Here is a 19,828-nt window from a genome sequence, read left to right as displayed (position 1 = left end):
GATTTAGTGCCTCTTTAGGTCGACATGAACCTAATGACGATAATCACTCGCAACTAACGAATCGAGCCAATGTGGCAGTGTTCAGCCATCGGCGAATGACTCTCCAACCACTTCCCTTACCGAAACGAGAAGCCTCCGTTATATATCACTCCTTCATCTCGCTCGTAACATCCATCTCATAACGGTAATAAAAACCACACTAATACCCGCATCATCAACACTTTAAAACAAAAGACAACAACAACACAATGATAACCCCAAAATCCCCCACCGCCAAATCCGCGCGCACTACGACGCCTCCACAATAACACTCTACCAAGCCTACAGTATATTAATTTCATCCCTCACTATACACTCACTCTAAGTCCCGAGATCTTCGCGATCCACCCATAAAAAAAGACCTATTCCCAACAACTCTAACAAACTCCTTAACGCCAAGAAAACACTATCAAAGCACATACTAATTAATCCCCAGGCATCCCCATCGCCACCGCAGCCATCTCCACCCAAACCCTCTCTGCCTCCCCAGACTTCTTTTATATCCGCATGACATGGATCAAGCCCTCCTTCCGCTGGTCGATGTACCGCTCCCACTGCGGCCTCAAAGACGCGGATATTGGCACTCAAGATGCGGCACGAGGATTTTAGGGAGCTGTTAAGGAGAGCGGTCGTCACGGATGGGAATAGGCAGAAATTAGGAGAGGAGAGAAGGAAGGAAAGAGGTGAGGGTGCAGTGGGATCCAGAGAGGGGGCCGGGGCTGGAGGGTAGGGGCGAGAGGAGTTTGCAGGTGGGTGTTGGGAGGGGGGTGAGTAGGAGGTGGGTTGAGGAGTGGATTGTGGGGATTGAGGATGTTACTGAGATGGCGAGGGGGGTGAGGGAGAGGGTTGAGGAGGGGAGGGAGTGGGGGGTGATGTTTAGTGTGCGGGAGTTGGTGGAGATGGGTGTTTAGCCGGAGGAGAGGGAGTTTGTTGTTGATGGGGAGTTGAGGGTGGTGTTGAAGATGGATGTTGAGGCTGGTCAGTAGGTAGGTGGATTTTCGGAGCTATGTCTGAGAGTCTATGAAGGTTCCTCGTGCTCTATCCTATCGGCCGTTCCACCGTAAGCTCCTCCGTCGAGGATGATCTCCTCGTTATCCTCTAAGCTATCCTGGACTCTTCTCCAAGTCTTCTTTTTCCTGCTTTCTAACTCGACGTCTTTCCCCTTCCCAGAATCCCAAACCGGCTTGATCAATCCTCCAAGCAACGGATTCCGACTGAACGTTCCCCTCCCTCTTTCTCCATTTCCACTCATCTCGTTTAGTGGCAAGTCCTCCACCTGAACATCCTCATCATCTCGCTCAACCTCAAACTTCGGCCTATCGACAGCCGCCATCCTCTTCATAACCTTCCCTTTCACAAGATCAATACTAACAACCTGTCTCCTCTTCTCATACTCAGGTCTAGCATTCCACTCCTGCTCCACCAAAATCTTCTGCTGCCGCTTAACCTGCCTCGCCCTCTCCGCCGGACTAGCCCACATGTTACCCCCCTCACCCCTTCCTCCAATCCCCGTATCAAAGTCCGCAGCCTCATCCCTAACAGTCGTCCTCTTCGCATTCTGCGCCTGGAACCCCAGCAACCGATCCCTATGTTCCTTCGCCTTCCTCTCCGCGTCCGTCATGCCCTCAACGGAATCCTGTCCTGGCCTCGGACCTGAGAATGGAGCCGGTTTCTTCGATATCTCCGCTCGACGATGCGAAGCATTATCTAACGACATCTTCTCCTTCCCTCTCTCTTCCCTCAAACTGCGAATCATACCCTGCACTTCCGCAGCGCTCAGCAACGGCTCGCCGCAGAATGTACATGGTCCCAACCCCTCTTTCACACACACGACTTTCCCGCAATTCAAACAATTCGGCGCGGAAGCGAGGAGAGGATGCCGGGTCGCTATACAATTACATGCTCGTTGAGCGGCGGGAAGGAGGAGTGTGCTGTTGGTAGATATTTCTAGAGAGCGGATGGCGGCGTCGAGTTCGGTGAGTACGGTGGATGCGCCATGCATGGATGTTCCGCCGGTGATGCTGACTTTCGTGGCTTTTGGGGCGGGGGAGGAGGTTCGAGAGGGGTTCTGAGAGGGTACGCGGGAGGAGGAGGAGGATTTTGTTTTGAAGTCGGATATTAATGTGCCTGCTGCGGAAGGCGGTGCTTTGGGTATTGGTGCTTGAATAGCAGCGGGTTTGGGGTCGAGTGAGGATGATCCTGCAGGTATAGGTCTCTTTGATATATAGTCATCTTCATTCTTCTTTTGATATGCAACGCCCTGAGCGTATGTATTTTCAACTTGGCGGGGCGCGGGAGTATGGAGGGGCGGTTTCTTCTTCGTTTGTTTCTTTGACGGTTTTGGTACACCGTCCGTCTGCGGTGCTTTCGAGCTTGAAGCTGGATCTTGACGGCGCGAATTGAAGGAGGAAATGAAGTCTATCGACTGCGGTGACTCGCCCAGAAGGTTGTTGAAATGATCAGCAGCACCTTGCTTCGACAAGGTCGCGGCATAATCCAGTACCTGTTGCAGGTCCGACTCCGGTAAAGGAAGCAGTTTCGAGAGCTGTGCAACGGACATGATTGTATTTGTCGGAGTAAAGTTGTCGCACTGGTTGCTTGAGCGAGACAAAGCGGTGTCGGTGGTTGGAATTTATTGTTGTCGGGGTTGTAGTATATTTTTTGTTTGGTGGGAAAGCTCCTCCGGATGCGTCATTCTGAATCGCTTCAGAGCCGAGCACCCCTGAACACCGGAGTATCTTCACCTCCAAGAGCGCATAGCGTCGGACCGTCCACAGGAAGTGCTCAGCATGTGCTGCATCGATTCTAGACTTCGTTGCGCCCTCCAATAGACATATCCGTTATGGGCCCGATTTCGCAGCTCACCAATTGATTGAGTCACATTATGATCTTGGAGAGCTATCTACTCCGTATTGTATATAATTTCAAATCTATTTCTATTGCTTCCTACCTCTCGACGGTTGAGCCTTTGTTCATGTGTTGACTCTTCAAAACAATTGAGTCATATCAACATTATATCCAAGCAAATTCGACATCTCAACTACTCCACTTTTGATCCTACACAATGGGAGCAGACGTAGCATCCAAGATGACAGAAATCTCTCTTGATAAGTCTCCTGGCTATGAGCCTACACCATTTGGCAAAGAAATGCTCAAGCATTTCATGTTTGCTCCAGACTACAAGAATCTCAATCATGGTACATTTCACCTAAAGTATACTTCTCATGCCGCTTTCTAAAGTTATCAGGCTCGTTCGGGACTTTTCCCCGAGTTGTCAAGGAGAAGCAGCGAGAATACCAAGATCTTTGTGAATCAGCTCCGGATGAATTTATTCGCAGAACATACCCTAGACTCCTCGACGAGAATAGAGAGGCTGTTGCAAAGCTCATGAATTGTCCTCCTTCGACAGTTGTTTTTGTACCGAACGCAACAACTGGAGTCAATACTGTACTCCGAAACATCGTGTGGAATTATCATGGGAAAGATGAGATCATTTACTTCAGGTGAGTCTCGTCAGCACAATTTTCTGAATGTACTGACATACGAAACAGACATATATATGGCGCTTGCCTGAAAACTGTGGAATACGTTTGTGATGCAAACCACTATATCGTCAACCCAAGAGAGCTTGTAATTCAATATCCCATGGAAGATGCAGAGCTCCTCTCTTTGTTCCGAGAGACTATCAAGGCTTCTAGATCCGAAGGCAAGAATCCTCGTCTTGCAATCTTCGACACTGTCTCTTCACTACCAGGACTCCGAATGCCATTCGAAAAACTTACTAAAATCTGCAAAGAAGAAGGGGTTATATCTCTGATCGATGGAGCACACGGCGTCGGACAAATTCCCCTCGACATGTCTGAGTCGGACCCTGACTACTTCGTGTCGAACCTGCATAAATGGCTCCTCGTGCCTCGCGGATGTGCCGTCTTCTATGTTCCAGAAAGGAACCAACATCTGATGCGATCTACACTTCCAACATCTCATGGTTTCGTGCCCAGAGGCGCAGGCTTAGATGCTCGGAACCCAATAGCATCCAACGCCGCCACGCCCTTCTTGGCAAGCTTCGAGTTTGTTGGAACCATTGATAATACCAACTATTGTGTCGTTCAAGACTCAATCAAATGGAGACAACTAGTGTGTGGTGGAGAAAAGGCCATCATGGACTACTGTATCAATCTGAACAAAGAAGGTGGCAAAGCAGTAGCCAAAATCTTGGACACGAAAGTCTTGGATAACAGCACAGGGACTTTGACAGACTGTAGTCTTATGAACGTTCTTCTTCCTCTGAAGATCAGCGATACGAAGATCGAGGGCGTGAATACTATCAAGCCTGGAGACGGCATGCTTGCCACACAGTGGATGCAACATACGCTGATGGATGAATTCAAAACATTCATCGCCATCTATTTCTTTCAAGGAGAGTGGTATGCGAGATTAAGTGCACAGATCTACTTGGATCTTTCAGACTTTGAATGGGCAGGAAATGCACTGAAGCAGGTTTGTGAGAGAGCAGGGAAAGTTGATTACCTCATCTCTACTGGTGCGCCAGCGCTTTCGCATAGCACAACTGAAAGTTTTGCTCAGAAGAAATAGAGATTCCTTGGTTCCTCTTGGACGGGAGAGAGAAGGTAAGGTGCAGGCTCAGTCGCGGATGACATGTGAAATATGGTTGAAAAGCAAGGATTATACAGGAACCCTTCGTTATCAAGTTTCTTGGTCCTATTTATGAACTCATGCCTTATTCCATGCATGTGCCCATGCATGGAAAGGGGGAAGCGATCATTCACTCCCGCATAATCACGTGCCTCCGCCACAAATTTCGGGTGTCAGCCATTTCGTCCCTCAATTTCCTCCATCCTGCTTCAACGTGCTGCATCCCTTGTCCCAATCTCCAAAACAAAGCATCCATCCTCGAATGCGGTCCCTCGGATCCAGCTGTTGAGCTCCCGCATCCATGTCTTCAAGGGCTGTCCCGTTTCTGCCGCAAGTTATCTTGTTTCAGAACGTTGCGTTGGGTTTGTTGAGCTGCGAGGGCTGAAAGGTGTGTTGCATCCCAGAGCTCTGCCGCCTCGCCTGCAGCATTTCTTGGCTGCCTTATCATCTCGCTGCTGTTATTATTATTATTTCCAACTCTCACCGAACCTGCAATCTCCAGTCCTCCACGCGCACGAAAGCTCAGAACGCGATGCCAACGCCGCAAAAGGAGAGAGCCGGCTAGCTAAAGAAAGTCAAATGAGCGGACAACGCCAACGTGCGCCACAAGCTTCCGTGGTCAAAGCTCACAAAACAAAGTCTTTGTTTGCCTCCGATATCACTCGCGGAGAAGCGCCACGTTTAGCTTGAGCCAAGATTGGCGTCCTGGTTTGTTTTTTGGTGGCTTATCATTGGAGAAAATTGTCCGGAACTCCCCCGACCAGGTTTGTGATCGGGACGATCTCCTGCTTCTTGGAATTGTCGAAATATACGTCCCCTCCTCTTATTCGTGCGTTGGTTGAGCTGCTTTAGTTTCATGAACCGACCTGCAGGCTTCGGAGATGCTCCCTGATAACCATTCTTACCAAGTCAACCCCTCAAGATCGACGGATCGCTCCTAGATGCTCCCTGCGACCTGCTGTTGTATCCTTTAAGTACTTCTCGGATGTCTCAGCGTGCTGACACTGCAGAAGAGACTGCCGTCAACCCGCACTTTGTTCACCAATTGGTCTTATCTTTCGTTGTACATGTACAATACCCAAAATGTTTCGAAGCAGCAGCAGAAGTCAATCGGATCCCGTCGCGGCATCGAGTGAGGCTTCACAACCTTCCACTTGGAGACCATCACTCCGAGGCATTAAGAAGGGTCTGTTCTCCAACAAGGACGATCCTCAGTCGTCGAAAGACCCACGCATCGGAACTGCAGCTACGACTGGTCCACCCTTGAGCGCAAGTCTACAAGAAGCAGATGCATACTTAACACGGACAACCTCCTTTGTATCTTCTGGATACGGACCTAGTAAAGCGTCAAGCTTCAAAAGAAGTCAGACGACAAGAGGTCGAGAACAGCCTAGAACTTCTCGGGAGCCATTGGGGTCAAAGGGCTTTACATTAATAAAGCAGTCAGGCTCGAGATCACAGAGACATAGACCGACCGAGTCTCAAGGCGGACTTCTCTGCGACCTGGTTGACCTGGACCAACAAGAGACTGGACCATACATCCCCAAACACGCAGCATCCGACTTCTCCAAATCCACTCGACAAAAAAACCAAGGACAAATCGTCATACAACCTTCGTCAACGCCGTACACACCGACCCACGCAGCCTCCGACTTCTCGAAAATCAAACTCGCACCCAAGATGGCGGACGCAGCCGCGACACCCATCCAATCCCGCGACGCTGCACCCATCACTCCTCCCGCGAAACTCGACGACAGCAACGACTACCAAGTCTTCCTTGCAGCCGCTCGACAAGCCGCAGCACGAACCTACAACACGACGGGAGTCATGAGTCCCAACAGACCCAAACCCTGTCCTCAAGTATCCCAGAAGATGAAAGAGATTGTAGCAAAGCACCAAGAAACGGTTAGACAGCGAGCGACCTCCGTGTCGCAGCAATCGGTGGCGTCGAAGCCTGCGAGCATATTTGATAAAGTGGGAGAGTATATTAAACCGAGTCGAGCGGAGAGTGTGTATAGTCAGAGAACGGGGTATTCGGATGAGAAGAGTAGTACGATGGGGAGTGTGACTTCTCGTGAGAGAGCAGGGAGGAAGGTGTCGAGGGATAAGAGGAGTTTTTCGTGAGGAATGGAGAAGAGATGGAGCATCGAGTGAGCTGTGAAAGTGGTGTGGTTCTGAATCTAGGAGTCTTAGGGATGGGTTATGATAATGAGTAATGAATTTCATTTGTTCTCGGTTCCTGTTCAGTTTATATATTCTAAAGATGGAAGTTTAGAGGAGGGCGTATATTACATGGGTTCCGCAAGTGCGATATTTGTGCTGGCATAGGTAGCAATCAAAGCTTGTCTTAGAGCATTATAGCCAAATTAAGATCTTAACTTCATTTCTGTGTCCTTTTTGAAGTCCTGGGCTAGTTGACCCACGTTGTTAGTTGTCAGATACCGGAGAAGGGTTATCCTCCTCTGCCAGCTTGTTGTCTGTTGTTTCTTGCGAGTTTCCAAGTTTTATGATGAATAAATCCGAATTTTGGGGTTTCCTTTCAGAGATGTGTCTCAATTTCTTCCTTTCTTCATTTCGAAATAAATCTTTGTTGAGTTTACAATGCTATTGTGCAGGCTCAAAAGACATTCTTCCTTCAAGCCTGTCCCGAACAGTGTGTCAATGAAGCCAACTGTTTTGAACAAAGCCTCCGGTCTAGAACAAGGCTTTCTTCTTGAGTATTAGACCAAGCACTCACAGAGAAACAAACCCATCTCATCAACAACTACAATCATCAACTAAAGTTAAACTCAACAACACAACACAACTGACTTTACTACCAGCTCAGAACATCAACATGTCTTCTTACCCCAAAGCCAATACCTCAGCAGCCACCTGCCCGCCAAAGTGTACTCTCTGCTCCTGGAACCTCGAGCACACACCAGAGGACGGACATGCATTGAAACGCGACGAGGACTCCCTCACAGAAGACCAAATCTACGAATCCGTCCTCTTGAACGAACGCCTCGCGCTCCTCCTGCTGCACGACCAGACCCCAACCGTCTTGGCGACCCTCTCCCCCGGACACCAAGCCAACCACCCACTCAAGTTGCACTTAGTCCTCGCCATTGGCGCAGGCAACGCAGCAAAACAACGACGTTACAACGAGCAGATCAACTCACTCTTCACCCGCATCGAAACTGCCCCTCCCAAAAAGCTCGGCTGTCTGCAGCAAGAACTGCGTGCATATCTCTCTTCCGCGCTAAGGCCGCGATGAGAGATCCCCAGGTTACCTCGCGCTGGGCTGAACGGCTCCAGATGACCTACGTCTCTTGCGAAGGCCAAGCGGCTCTCGACGACGTCGACAAGCTGCTGCTTCCTCTCCAAGCTCGGATCAAAGATGTCCACACGCGGATCGTGAAGCGGCTAGGAGGGTACTCGCCTCGCGATCTTGAATGCCATGGCCCGGACCCGCATGCTGTTCCTCGTAAGGCGCATTTCTGCGGTGTGCACCCAGCGATCAAGAGGCATTTTGAGGACCCGTCAAACAGGCTTTGAGAAGTCTTAGCACGTAAATCGCGCCCAGAGTCCAAGTATGAGTCTGGCATAGTAAGTCTCCAACCCCAAGATTGATTGATTGACATAGAGGCGCTTGAGCAGTCCTCAAGTAGCCGTTTCCTTTTAGCTTCCCCCGTCCTCTGCCAAGTAAGAAGAGGAGAGATGTAACATTGGAACCATGAAATTGAACACTATCCCCAATATTTTCCCCGTCTTTCCTGTCCACTTGTGAATGCACTTCCCTCACCTTCCTCAATGTCTCAGAGATTCGCACTACTATCTAAAGAGCCATCGACAGAAAATTTAGTGACAAGATTAATCGACTAGTTAGATCTTGCAAGTCTATCTCAGGTGTTCAGCATATCTGAAAGTAAGTAAAAACTTATCTGCAGGTGAAGTTAGATTACAGGAAAAGCGCTGATTGCGCAGAACGCGCAAATATCGCAATATGCGCAAAAAGCGCATATCCCTCAAAAAGCTCTAGCACCACCTCCAAGATCATCGATTGGGTTAGAAGAAGCATTGAAATGAGAATTCACCAAGTGACTCGAATATACTAACTTACAAGCACCATATAGATTCACACGATAGCTCTCCAGCTTAGCTTCATTCACGTATCTCTTTCGTCCCACAGAGAACAGCAGGGAAGTAGGGCGACTAGGGTCCTTCCAACGACATTTCTGTTGCAATCTTTAAGAAGTTATTTTGAACAGCTATCTACCGAAACCACCACTTTTGCAGTACTTTTAACCCCCAGCCATCTAAACCTTCACATACTTCCTCCAATCATGCACATCCTGATACCCCAACACCTCCCTAACCTTCCTATTACTCAACGGCGCCTCAAACTCCCCCATCTCCCTCGTAACCTTCGTCCCGGGACACTCCCTCTCCAAAAACTCCCTCGTCGTCCCCTTCACCGTAATCGTATCATTCGTCGCATTAAAAACCTGGAACCCCAACCCGCTCTTCTTGATCGCCAGATCACAGATCTGGCCTAGATCTCGCGCATCGATGTACGACCACGCGTTGCGTTTACGGGAAGAGGGGTTGGAGATGTAGGATGGGAAATCACGCTCGTATTCGTGCGGCTCGATCACGTTGCCGATGCGGAGAGCGTAGATGTCGTTTTTGAAGCGTCGGGAGAAGGTGCGGGCTGTTTTCTCGCCGCAGATTTTCGAGAGTGCGTATCTATTCCAGTCTTAAGTCAAGATCATGTGAGATTTTGGGATGGAGAAGCATACGAATCTTCAGGATCGACATCATAGTCTTCTTCTAAAGGAAAAGAATGATAATCGGCGTCTCCTTGAGCGAAACATACCCCGTATGTCGTTTCAGAGGAGGCGATTATGATTTTCTTTACGCCCAGTTTGCAGGCTGCTTCAACTACGTTGTAAGTGCTGCGGACGTTGGCTTGGAAACATTCTGAGTCGGGGACTAGCATGTTTCGTGCATATGCTATTGCTCGATGTCAACTAATGGATGAAATCAATGATAATTGCAACACTGACCAGCAAAATGGATAACGACATCAGGTGCCGCAGGAATTGGTCCATCGCTGTAGCCGGTCATGTTGAAATGAGAGATTAAGGCATTGAAGACTTGGCCTGAGTCTGTGAGGTCTGTTTTCATGGTATAAACGTCGACTGAGGTGTCTGGAAAAGGAACGAGGTCCAGGTTGAGGACTTTGTGTCCTTTGCTTAGAAGGTATGGGATCACATGTCGCCCTGCTTTTCCTGAACCTCCTGTAAAGACCTGTTATCTTGTTAGTCTAAATTATCTGTAGTTTTGGAGGGTGCTACTGACAATCTTCTTCCCTCCAGCAACAGTGGGGTTTGTGTTGTTGGACATTTTCGGGGACAATAGTCTGATGAATACTTATATTTATATTTCACCAAATTTAAATTTAATATTGTTTGAAAAACGAAAATAATGCCCAGACATTTATATAACTATGCAATGATCGCCGCTGAATGTCACTGTCAATTCAGGCTGATATCAAAATCTCAAAGGCCGACGTCCTGACGTCAATGAAATAGGACTGTTTTAGGAAGGCGGTGGCAGAATACCCCGCCTCCCTTTCGCCTCCCCCACCTTAGGATGAAAATGCTTTGAAAGATCAGTTTGCTGAAAAGCAACAGTAGTAGAAGAATAAGAAGAGAGAGATTGAAATTTTGGTTCGAGTTCGGTGACGATGTGAAATTCATGCTATGCTTTTGCGTCTTTCTACCCAATGTCTCGTCTAAAAATCATTATCCAGAACCTCATCTCATAAGCTCTTGCACAACGTGAGCTGATCTGTGCTTCAAAACGCCATACGCCAAAAGAAGCAGAAGCTCTAGTACATCATCCGAATCAAGCAGGAGAGCTGGCCGCAGTTGATGCAGAAGTCGATGAAGCAGCATCGCTTCCGAAGATGCTCTGAACCAACTCTCCGCCTCTAATAGCCAAAATCGAAAGAAGGGTATCACTCAACTGAATAATCGTCAGTGCCGAAATACAAGAGTCGATAGTGGAAAGAACTTACACCGTGCGTTCCTTCATTACATCCTTGCAACCAAACGCCAGCAGCCTCATCCACCTTCCCATGATCGAAGACCACACTGTAATCCCGCTTAATACCAAACTTCTCCTTTTCTCTTCCAGGTAAGAGATCCTTGATATCCGAGAGGATTTCCTCGTGAGCATTTCTCTTGTACCCGGTCGCGGTAAAGACGTAATCAACCTCCAATTCCTCTTCAGCTCCATCCTTCTCCAATACTTCTCCCAGCTTCAACAAAACTCCAGAATCCTTGGATTGCGTAGCGGAGAGAACTTGGCGGTTATTGAGGATGTTGGCTCGCCAATCCATAGGAGAAGAGGAACGGAGACGTTGCATATAGAGTTTCTCGTAGAGGTGTTCAAGGAGAGTGAGACGGACGACGCCATAGTTTGTTCCTCGGTCCAGAGCCAGAGCTAAGGCCCGTTGGTCTGGATCTTGGGCGTAGATTCCGTCCACACGATCAGGGTCGAAGATCTCATTTACGCTAGGAAGATGTTAGTCTTGTGATATCAACGTGGCTTGCTAGGAAGGGAAACAAGGAAACTTACAAAGGGCTGTCATCGCTAGGTCTCAGACTTGCTCCCTTGATGATGAGCCGAACCTTGGAATCAGGGAATCTCTCCCAAAGATCATTAAAGATCTCCGCAGCACTCTGTCCACTACCCACGACCGCAAATCTTAACGGTCTTTTGCTTTCTCTAGCCTGTTCCTCAATCTTCGAGATTGCATTTGCGAACTGGGAGCTGTGAGCAACATGCTTGAGTCCTTGCATGATCGTTGGAACAACTGGTCGTCCACCGACTGCAACCACAACATGACGAGCTGTTCTCGTGACAAAATCTCCCGTGTTATCTCGTGCCGTGACTTCCCAACCGGTGACCTTTCCGGTAGATGGAGAGGTAGAGCCGATCTTGACGGAGCAGACTTCCATTCCATAGCCAACTTTGCCTTCTCGCTCGAAGTGTGATGCGCACCAGCGGAGATAATCTTCGTACTCAACTCGGCTTGGTAGAAACGTACTCAAGTTAATGAATTGGTTCAGGCGGCCTTGGGAAAAGAGGTAGTTGATGAATGTGAACTTTGATCTGGGATCACGGGGAGTGGCGAGGTCTTTTAGGAAGGAGATTTGCATCTTCGCGCCTGGGAGTTGCATGCCCGCGTGCCATGCGAACTGGGGTTGTTTCTCGAGGAAGAGGACTTTTGGAGACTTTGAGAGGATAGATTGGGTATCGTGGAGAGCGATCGCAATTGCAAGGGAGGCGGGACCAAATCCGATGCAGAGCAGGTCGAGAGTTTCGTTTGAGGAGCTGGGTAGAGGGTTGATGTGACCGTTTGTCATATTGCCACCAAGATGTGTATTGTTCAGTTGCTCATTGAGAGGGAATATTCCAGTCGAGTGGAAGGAATCCTGCTCGTCAATCGAGGAACTGATTGCTGAAGGTGCCATCTTGTTTATCTTGATGTTTGGAGTTTGCGCTTAAGGTAGGTAGGAAATAGTAACGTGATCGCTAGAAGGTGCGGAAGTACAAGGGCAGGTGATCTGATAATGCAAGAAATGCGCCAGGTGGGATCAGATAAGAAAGTCTGCTCGAATGACCAACTCGGAGTTACACAACCACTCCTTTTAACCTTTCAAATGTGACTTGTCAAAAATCACAAGAAGAGCAACTTTCTTTTGCTTCCTCTGTCTAGCCAAAAAAGAAGCAGGCAACTGAATTGTAGGAAAGTATATTGCAAGATAGCAAACGCGGGCAAAATGAGAAATCGCCGTTGTTCTATTGGTACTGCTGTAGCTTTGGGTTCGCGCTGATGACGAGCTGGATTTCAATTGCCCCTCATTCGTCAAGATTTAGCTTTGAGATCGAGAAGATTCAAAACTCCGAGTAATGACCGATGACGGGAGATGTTTCTTTTGATCAGTGTGGAATACTGGAGTGTATCTTTTCTGGTCATGCGATGATGGCGGGACGGGATGGTGTATTTTGAAGATATGTCTTCGCTTAACGCGGATTGGTTGAAATGATATACCGAGAGCAAAGAAGCGGATGACGAATGAGCTTATTTCGACATTGGGATTCGGATTCGGATTGCAAAGTCTAGATGAATTAAGAGAGAACTTAGGACTGAGGATGATAATGATGAAATCAGAAAGAGGAAAGAAAGGGAGTGGAAAGCGGTGATTGGCGATTTGGTTGTCATATACGACATCAATGTATTATCCTGGCCTGTCCCTTCTCTCGCCGAGGTCGTGGACTCGCTTGATGGGTGGATGGTGAATTCCGGGTTGTGCATACGAGTCAAAGGAGAGGGCAGACGGGACCTGCAGTCATCAGCTGTTCGTTGTGTACTACTGCACCATGACTGTCCATATTGACAGGGAAGAGGGAGAAGGTTTTTCCCTTTCCTCCGTTTTGCTCCCTTCCTTGACGGCGCAGTGACGCAAGTTGGATATCGTTCCAGTACTCGGCGAACTTTCCCCTTGGTACACCCTCTTGTTTCTTTTTCTCCACGCCCCTCCCATGTCCCAGCCGTGGCTCTGACTACTGTATGCGGGCTCCAGAGTGGGATCTAATCATATCAATCACGGTGCGCGATAGCTCCACACGCGGTGATCTCTGGACCTTGGCCGGCAGACCCAACACTCAGCACTGGCTGTGATTGCTGGGCTCATGACTAGGAGTGCCAATTTGACACAAGCATGAATCGTAAGGTAGTGTGGATGCAGGAGAGAAGGGTGTCGAGTATCCGTTGGGTAGCAAATCCAAGGAGTGCGAGGAAAACGATGACGCCGATATTACCGAAGCAGAATTCCGTTCGGGCACTAGCTTGCCAAGACAAATTATCTGATCAGAATTTTCTTTATCAGATCCGTCCTCGTCGTCCGTGCCTGCATCAAATACCGATGTCGGCCCCTCCCTTTTCGCGGCAGCGTCGTAGTGCAGTGGCGCTTGTATGGGTCGACTTTATCAGATGGCCAGATAATCGCAGGTGGACCTCAGGGATCCATTGTCCGAGGATCCCTTTGACTTGATGGGGCAGGTGGGGATTAGATTGACTCTTGGACGAAGATGTGACGGAAAAAGAGCTCCGCTTCGTAGGTGAGTTATTGAGCTGTAACGTAAGAGAAATCTAAAACAACATGGCTAAGAAGGAGAAAGAAATTGGATGTGATGTTCCAACGTATCTCTGGGTCGGTGTGATTTGGGGGGGACGGTGATGGTTGAGTGAAGCCGAGAATAATTTCAAGATGACAAGCGAGGAAAGTGGGATTTTGAACGACGCATACCGGATAGGAAGAGAAACGCAGTGTCAGCGTGAGTCAGCCAAGGAATGTTCATCCCAGTCTATATTGACAATCTGAAGAATCTTTCGTGGAAGCGGCAGAAAGGAGGAAGCCGTTTGCAGATCGGCGGAGTCGTCGAGGTGGTGTGTCCCGGTGTTACAACTCAATCTACTACAACTAGAGCTTCGAGATTTTGGAGGTCTCCTCCTCAAAGGGCTCTCGAACCGAGATTTGATATTCTACTTGTGAAACTTAGATTCCCTGTGGATGAATGTTCGAATCACGATTGACCTGGTTGTGAATAGACACAATATGCAACTATTTGAGAATGAGAAGAAACTCAAAATGATATCAACTATGTACATGCATAGAAATTTACTCTATTTTCTCAGCCTCAACTCCACACCAGACAATTCTCCATGTGTCCAAACTGTTAGCCCAAGCTCTGTGCCTTAACCATCTGTTCATAAATACCCCCTCCCTTCATCAGCTCCTCGTGCCTCCCCTCCTCCACAATTTTCCCTTTCTCAAAGACCAGAATCCTGTCTGCATTCATCACACTCGTCAGTCTATGGGCAATCATAATCGTTGTTCTTTTCTTAGCTGCCAACTGAATTGCTCTCTGAATCTGTTGCTCGGAATGAGTATCCAACGCCGATGTAGCTTCATCGAGAAGTAAGATCTCCGGATCACGAATGTAAGCTCGAGCGATGGCTACTCGTTGCTTTTGGCCTCCTGAGAGTTGAGAGCCGTTGTTACCACATTGAGTGTTATAGCCATCCGGGAGGGAAGAGATGAATTCATGGATTCCGACGGCTTTACAAGCGGCGATAATCTCTTCATCCGTGGCCTTGTGGCCCGGTCTTGCACCGAGACCAACGTTGAAGGCTACCGTTCCAGAGAAGAGGTCGGGGTCCTGGGCTACGAGACTTATCCTCGCACGGTGTTGAGAGACGGGGACGGAGCGGATGTCAACTTCGTCTAGAAGGACAGAGCCGGAGGTAGGGTCGTAGAATCGTTCGATAAGAGAGATGGTTGACGTTTTCCCCGCTCCCGATCGTCCGACTAATGCAACTGTCTCGCCAGCTTTGATGTCAAGATTAAGGTTTGTGAAGACAGGTGCGTCCGGTCTGGAGCGATATGCAAGAGTGACGTTCTGGAAGCTAATGTTGCCCATTGATTTGGAGGGTGTAGGCGGGAGTTTGATGGATTCTCGAGGTGCGTCTATAGATGATCTGATATCAATTGTGGGCTTCTGATCATGCAGAGCGAAGACGCGGCTTGCTGCTCCTTTTGCTCGACCGATGTCGGGTGCGAGACTGAATATTTGACCTGCCGCTTGGGCTGAGAAGAGAATTGCTGGGAGGACGGTGAAGAACTGAAGGGTGGTATTTTCTCCTGATCGAACTTGTCTCGCTCCCCACCAATATGCGAGGGCATAAACAAAATATCTACTCCACATTAGCGAGTGCGTATCTAAGAAGGGAGTTTAGGAGACTCGCGTGATAGCTAGGGAACATGCGAGGAGGAGATTGCCAAGCGCGGTATGTCTGAATGTCTGGTCTTTGAACTTGTCTACCGCTAGATGAAATCGCTGTGAGGTTTCTCTCTCAATCCCAAGTACGGCAATGGTTCGAATCGATGAGCAAGCTTCGGAAGCCAATGCTGCTGCTTCGGTGTAGGCCTTCTGATTCTTCTCTTCGAGCTTTGAGAGAATCCGAAACCGAAAAAACCCTGCAAGGATGACGACTGGCGAGGTGGCGAATAGCACGATTGCGATCTTCCAAGCAACAATATGGGCCAAAATTGCTCCTCCCACGACGGATACGAGAGCAGAAACTATGGTTCCGATGATAACTCCTGAAAGACCACTCAGATGTCCGGCATCCATACTAATGACCGAGGTCAGCAATGATGCTGATCGACCAGGTTGAAGGAACCATTCCATATCTTGGCGAAGTATGGTACGCAAGGAGAGGTCTCGAGTCCGCAGAATCAAATGTTCCGACACAAGGCCAAAGCTAGAACCTGAGATTGTGTAGCCAGCTAGAGCAGCTAATGCTACTACAAAGAACATCAGACAGAAGAAATTGACTCGATCGGATGGTACATCTCCATTGAGTAGCTCAACAAGGTGACCGAAGATGATGGACTCTCCGAGGATAAGTCCGCCGGTGGTGAGTGAACCCACGAGACCAAGACAAGTAAAAAATGCTCGAGAGCGACTTAGAGCAAGACAACGCTGAAGGATGGCGAAAGTTCCAAAAGTCTGGATCTCAGCCTCAGAAACGACTTCTTTGATATCTGACACTTTCATAACATCTTCATCCGAATCTAGCCCAGGGGTAGCCTCCACAACAAGATCTGCTTTATCCAACATAGATACCTCTGAAGCATCATCAGAAGAGAATTGCTGTGCCTCGATCAATTTGCGGTAGACACCCTCCGAGCGAGACAACAATGACTCATGGTCTCCTTGCTCCAGGATTTCGCCCTTGCCCATGACGATAATGTTATCAGCAGATCTGACAGGTGCAAGTCGATGCGCAATCATGACTGTCGTGCGGTTTCCCATTGATCTTGTCGTGCCAAGCGAGGTGAGAATTGCGGCTTCGCTAATTGTGTCAAGAGCACTCGTTGCTTCATCCAACACCAAAAGCGCTGGATCAGCAACGAGGGCTCTAGCCAGACAAACACGTTGCTTTTGGCCTCCTGAGAGTTTTGTTCCAGATGGTTCACCAAGTCGTGTATCAAGTCCGTTCGGAAGCAATTCGATGAATGACCATGCATCTGCCGCTTTGGCAGCCTTGATGCACCTTCCTCTCATTTCATCCTCGCTAATCTCTGCACCCTTGTAGCCATCCTTGATGTTTGAGTAGATTGTGCCTGAGAAGACTGCTGGATTTTGGTCGACAAGTGCGATCTGATTACGGAAGCTGGATAGATTGTATTCTGGTATCGAGTGACCATCAACTTGAATCTGCCCTTGTGCTGGATCATACAACCTGAGCAACAATGCAGCGATCGTACTTTTACCGCTTCCCGATGCCCCCACAATGCCTACTGTAGATCCAGTCTTGATCTCGAAATTGACGCTATTCAGGACAATTTCTTCGGGCCGAGCAGGGTATGCGAAGCTCACATTTGAGAAAATGATCTCCTTGTTGGGTCCAAAGGTATCATCATCCGCTCTGACTCCATCCTGAGAATACACATCTATAGGTATATCAGGGTAGTCGATGAGACTATATATTCGGTTTCCAGCAGTCGCTGCATGTGAAAATGATTGGATGAACGGCCCAGCAGCGCCGATGACGAACGACGCATCGAGAATGAGGAAAACGATCGCGTAGACCGTTCCTGCACTTCCAGTCGAGATGTTGTTTCTGACAAGCTTGGAGCCTTGCCAGTAAGCAAGGGCATTCGCCGCGTAACTGTGAATAATTAGCAAGAGGTTCCCAAGACTAGATCCAGAGTGACATACGCAATAAAAAATATACTCCCAAGCATAATGGCACCTGTGTTAGCTTTCTTCACCCCATCTTTCATCGCCCGCGTCAGATGGTTTTCGTGATCCGCTGTCAAGGACTCGAACGCATCGAATGCTTGGACCACTTGCACAGCTTTGATTGCACCCTCTGCAATCGATGCAGCTGAACTGGTACCCTCTAAAACTCGATTGGAATAGTGGTTCAGAATTGAAGTTCCAATAATGATAACCAAGATCATGGAAGGAATGACCGCTGCGAACAAGATACCAGTGAGACGCGCATTGAGGATAAAGGCAACAATGAACGTAATAACGAAGTAACTGATTGACTGAATGAATATCCCAACTTTCTCAGCTGTACCCGATTGGACTGTCTGCGCATCAGCAGTCAACCGGCTCGTAATCTGGACTTGTGTAAGCTGGGTTCTGTGGGAACTGGCAAGATCGTACATCGGGACATTGTGTTTCGAAGTAAGTCTGGTCAAGTCCAAGAGCTCTGTTAACCATCTGTGTTCGAAGCCCTCTCGAGATTTGTGCACCAATTACACCCCAACAAAACACGTATCCCCAAGTGACAACAAAATATGCAATTGCTACTCGTGTTAGTATGAAACTTTTTCGGATAGGCAATACTTACCAACGGCCAGCAATTGCCAGATTCTGTTCCGAACTTCATCTTCTGTTAGAGGGAAGTTATCGATAACTTTCGCAAAGATAACTCCAATAATTGGTAGAGGAGCACCTGCAGCAATTGCTAACAGTATGCCACATACCAAGATCGCTCTGGATTGGAAATCTTGTAGTGGTCTATAGAGAGCGCAATATGAGGATAGAGCGCTGTATGATCCTGTCTCTTGGGCCAGGAGCCTAAGATAATTGACCATCTTCCAGACCCTTTGCGCCAACAGCTGTCATCGAAACATGAATGGCATTTCAAGAGCTCGATAGACGCGGCCGAGGAAGAAATGAAACGGTCCTGCGCAAAAATTGAAGATGGGAGCTTGGGTAGACCCTCGCCACCAATAGTAGCATAGTATCAACAATGCTGTAGCGTAAGATTCAAGGAGGTACTAGCCATAGTACGCTAGTGTTCCTTGGGAGACTCACCTTGTAAGAGAAATTACTGTGAATAGAGAAGTCTGCATGAGGCATCAACACCGCCCTGTGCGCTCCAGAAGTTTTCTCTCGCCCTAGATTTTCCAACTGTCTCCACAATACAAGGAAGACAAGAAACAACGCTGCCCCAAATCTGGAGATAGACCTTGGGTGAACTCTCACCACCAATGATTGCATTGCATCAATAATGGAATTCATGGATGTGTATAAATCATCTCCATCTCCGAAGCATTTCCGCACTACGAGAGGGAGAACAGAGAACCAACGAGGGGTAGCAACATACTTCACCGTCACAGTGCATACGAGGGTTCCCACAGGGTCCCTTGGCCTCGCCTCGGCAGTGATCATCTTCCCAGCGTTAAGCTTAAGACGGTGGCGTGCTGGAGCCGGAACTAGAAGACGGTTCGAAGCCGGGGTTACGCCACAGACTTGAAAGGCCATTTTCAGCTCCTGTTCGATGATGCTTTGGGTCTTTTACCAAGTACGGCAGATGCCTAGACGTGCCAAGTTCCTGGTAAGTGACATTCCAAGACCCTTTAGCAATATTACTCATTGAAGCTCAAGGGGACTCAAGAGAATTGGAAGATCCGTCAATTAACCAAGTGGATGTCCAGATGACGAAGGTCCCATCGATCAACGGTCCCTTCGATGCATACGTGGTAATAGATGCAGCCCTCATGCAGCTTCGGGGACATTAGCTAGATTCGTAGTTCGCAGCGAAGTGCATCGGCATACCAGTCTCAAATTTCGCCTTTGGATGCTCCGCTGAACTGGCTAACTGGCTAATTGGTAGCTCTAAGTTGTGATGGAGAAAGCGGACCTTCATGGATCGTCGTCAAAAACGTCACCTTTAAGCGTCCCCGAGACCGGACCGAGGCTGGATCCTTTCACACCCCCTCCATCCCTGACAATCTGATGATCTGATAAGATGAGATTGGAGTGAAAATTCTTCCTTGCAGCCAAGTTCTTCCCGTGCCTATGTCGGTGACACGACTTCCACGTGTTGCACAAACCATTATCAGATCCTGCTGCTTAGCTTCAGAGGTGGACTTTCTTTCTTCTTCTGCTTATGAACCAAATGCGAAAAGTGGGAAACAATTTCTGGACAGAGCCGTCCCTCTTGCCTTGCCACTGCCCGCAATAGCACCACCTGCATCTCTCGGTC

The 19,828-nt window shown here is 48.5% G+C and overlaps 7 protein-coding genes across 7 annotated transcripts; 3 read left to right on the top strand and 4 right to left on the bottom strand.

Moving 5' to 3' along the window:
- Positions 1-960: 960 nt before the first annotated feature.
- LY89DRAFT_661197 (zf-C2HC5-domain-containing protein) lies at positions 961-2,692 on the bottom strand. The gene has a single exon (XM_018212591.1). The coding sequence runs from the start codon at positions 2,597-2,599 to the stop codon at positions 1,058-1,060; it is 1,542 nt and encodes a 513-aa protein (XP_018061360.1). The 5' UTR covers positions 2,600-2,692; the 3' UTR covers positions 961-1,057.
- Positions 2,693-2,871: 179 nt separating this feature from the next.
- LY89DRAFT_790095 (aminotransferase family protein-like protein) lies at positions 2,872-4,841 on the top strand. The gene is made up of 3 exons (XM_018223332.1): positions 2,872-3,236; positions 3,287-3,542; positions 3,591-4,841. Exons 1-3 carry the CDS (start codon positions 3,104-3,106, stop codon positions 4,633-4,635), a joined length of 1,434 nt encoding a protein of 477 aa, XP_018061359.1. The 5' UTR covers positions 2,872-3,103; the 3' UTR covers positions 4,636-4,841.
- An 824-nt stretch (positions 4,842-5,665) lies between these two features.
- Positions 5,666-7,010, top strand: LY89DRAFT_375047 (uncharacterized protein). The gene has a single exon (XM_018207082.1). It carries the CDS (start codon positions 5,779-5,781, stop codon positions 6,817-6,819), a length of 1,041 nt encoding a protein of 346 aa, XP_018061358.1. The 5' UTR covers positions 5,666-5,778; the 3' UTR covers positions 6,820-7,010.
- Positions 7,011-7,445: 435 nt separating this feature from the next.
- LY89DRAFT_375029 (uncharacterized protein) lies at positions 7,446-7,974 on the top strand. The gene has a single exon (XM_018207081.1). The coding sequence runs from the start codon at positions 7,532-7,534 to the stop codon at positions 7,949-7,951; it is 420 nt and encodes a 139-aa protein (XP_018061357.1). The 5' UTR covers positions 7,446-7,531; the 3' UTR covers positions 7,952-7,974.
- An 874-nt stretch (positions 7,975-8,848) lies between these two features.
- Positions 8,849-10,225, bottom strand: LY89DRAFT_661190 (NAD(P)-binding protein). The gene is made up of 4 exons (XM_018212590.1): positions 10,039-10,225; positions 9,744-9,987; positions 9,477-9,690; positions 8,849-9,423 (listed from the first exon to the last, which is right to left on the bottom strand). Exons 1-4 carry the CDS (start codon positions 10,081-10,083, stop codon positions 8,994-8,996), a joined length of 933 nt encoding a protein of 310 aa, XP_018061356.1. The 5' UTR covers positions 10,084-10,225; the 3' UTR covers positions 8,849-8,993.
- Positions 10,226-10,587: 362 nt separating this feature from the next.
- Positions 10,588-12,221, bottom strand: LY89DRAFT_743329 (uncharacterized protein; the record flags this gene model as incomplete). Its single annotated transcript, XM_018220940.1, has 3 exons — positions 10,588-10,707; positions 10,760-11,258; positions 11,323-12,221. 3 exons carry the CDS (start codon positions 12,219-12,221, stop codon positions 10,588-10,590), a joined length of 1,518 nt encoding a protein of 505 aa, XP_018061355.1.
- A 2,269-nt stretch (positions 12,222-14,490) lies between these two features.
- LY89DRAFT_602139 (P-loop containing nucleoside triphosphate hydrolase protein) lies at positions 14,491-18,431 on the bottom strand (the record flags this gene model as incomplete). Its single annotated transcript, XM_018210230.1, has 5 exons — positions 14,491-15,533; positions 15,576-17,491; positions 17,542-17,951; positions 17,998-18,140; positions 18,185-18,431. 5 exons carry the CDS (start codon positions 18,429-18,431, stop codon positions 14,491-14,493), a joined length of 3,759 nt encoding a protein of 1,252 aa, XP_018061354.1.
- Between the last annotated feature and the right edge of the window lie 1,397 nt (positions 18,432-19,828).

Source organism: Mollisia scopiformis (genome assembly GCF_001500285.1).
Source record: "Mollisia scopiformis unplaced genomic scaffold LY89scaffold_39, whole genome shotgun sequence".
Classification (NCBI taxonomy): Eukaryota; Fungi; Ascomycota; class Leotiomycetes; order Helotiales; family Mollisiaceae; genus Mollisia; species Mollisia scopiformis.
Note: the sequence above shows the minus strand (reverse complement) of the source record. Positions and strands in the feature narration are given on the sequence as shown.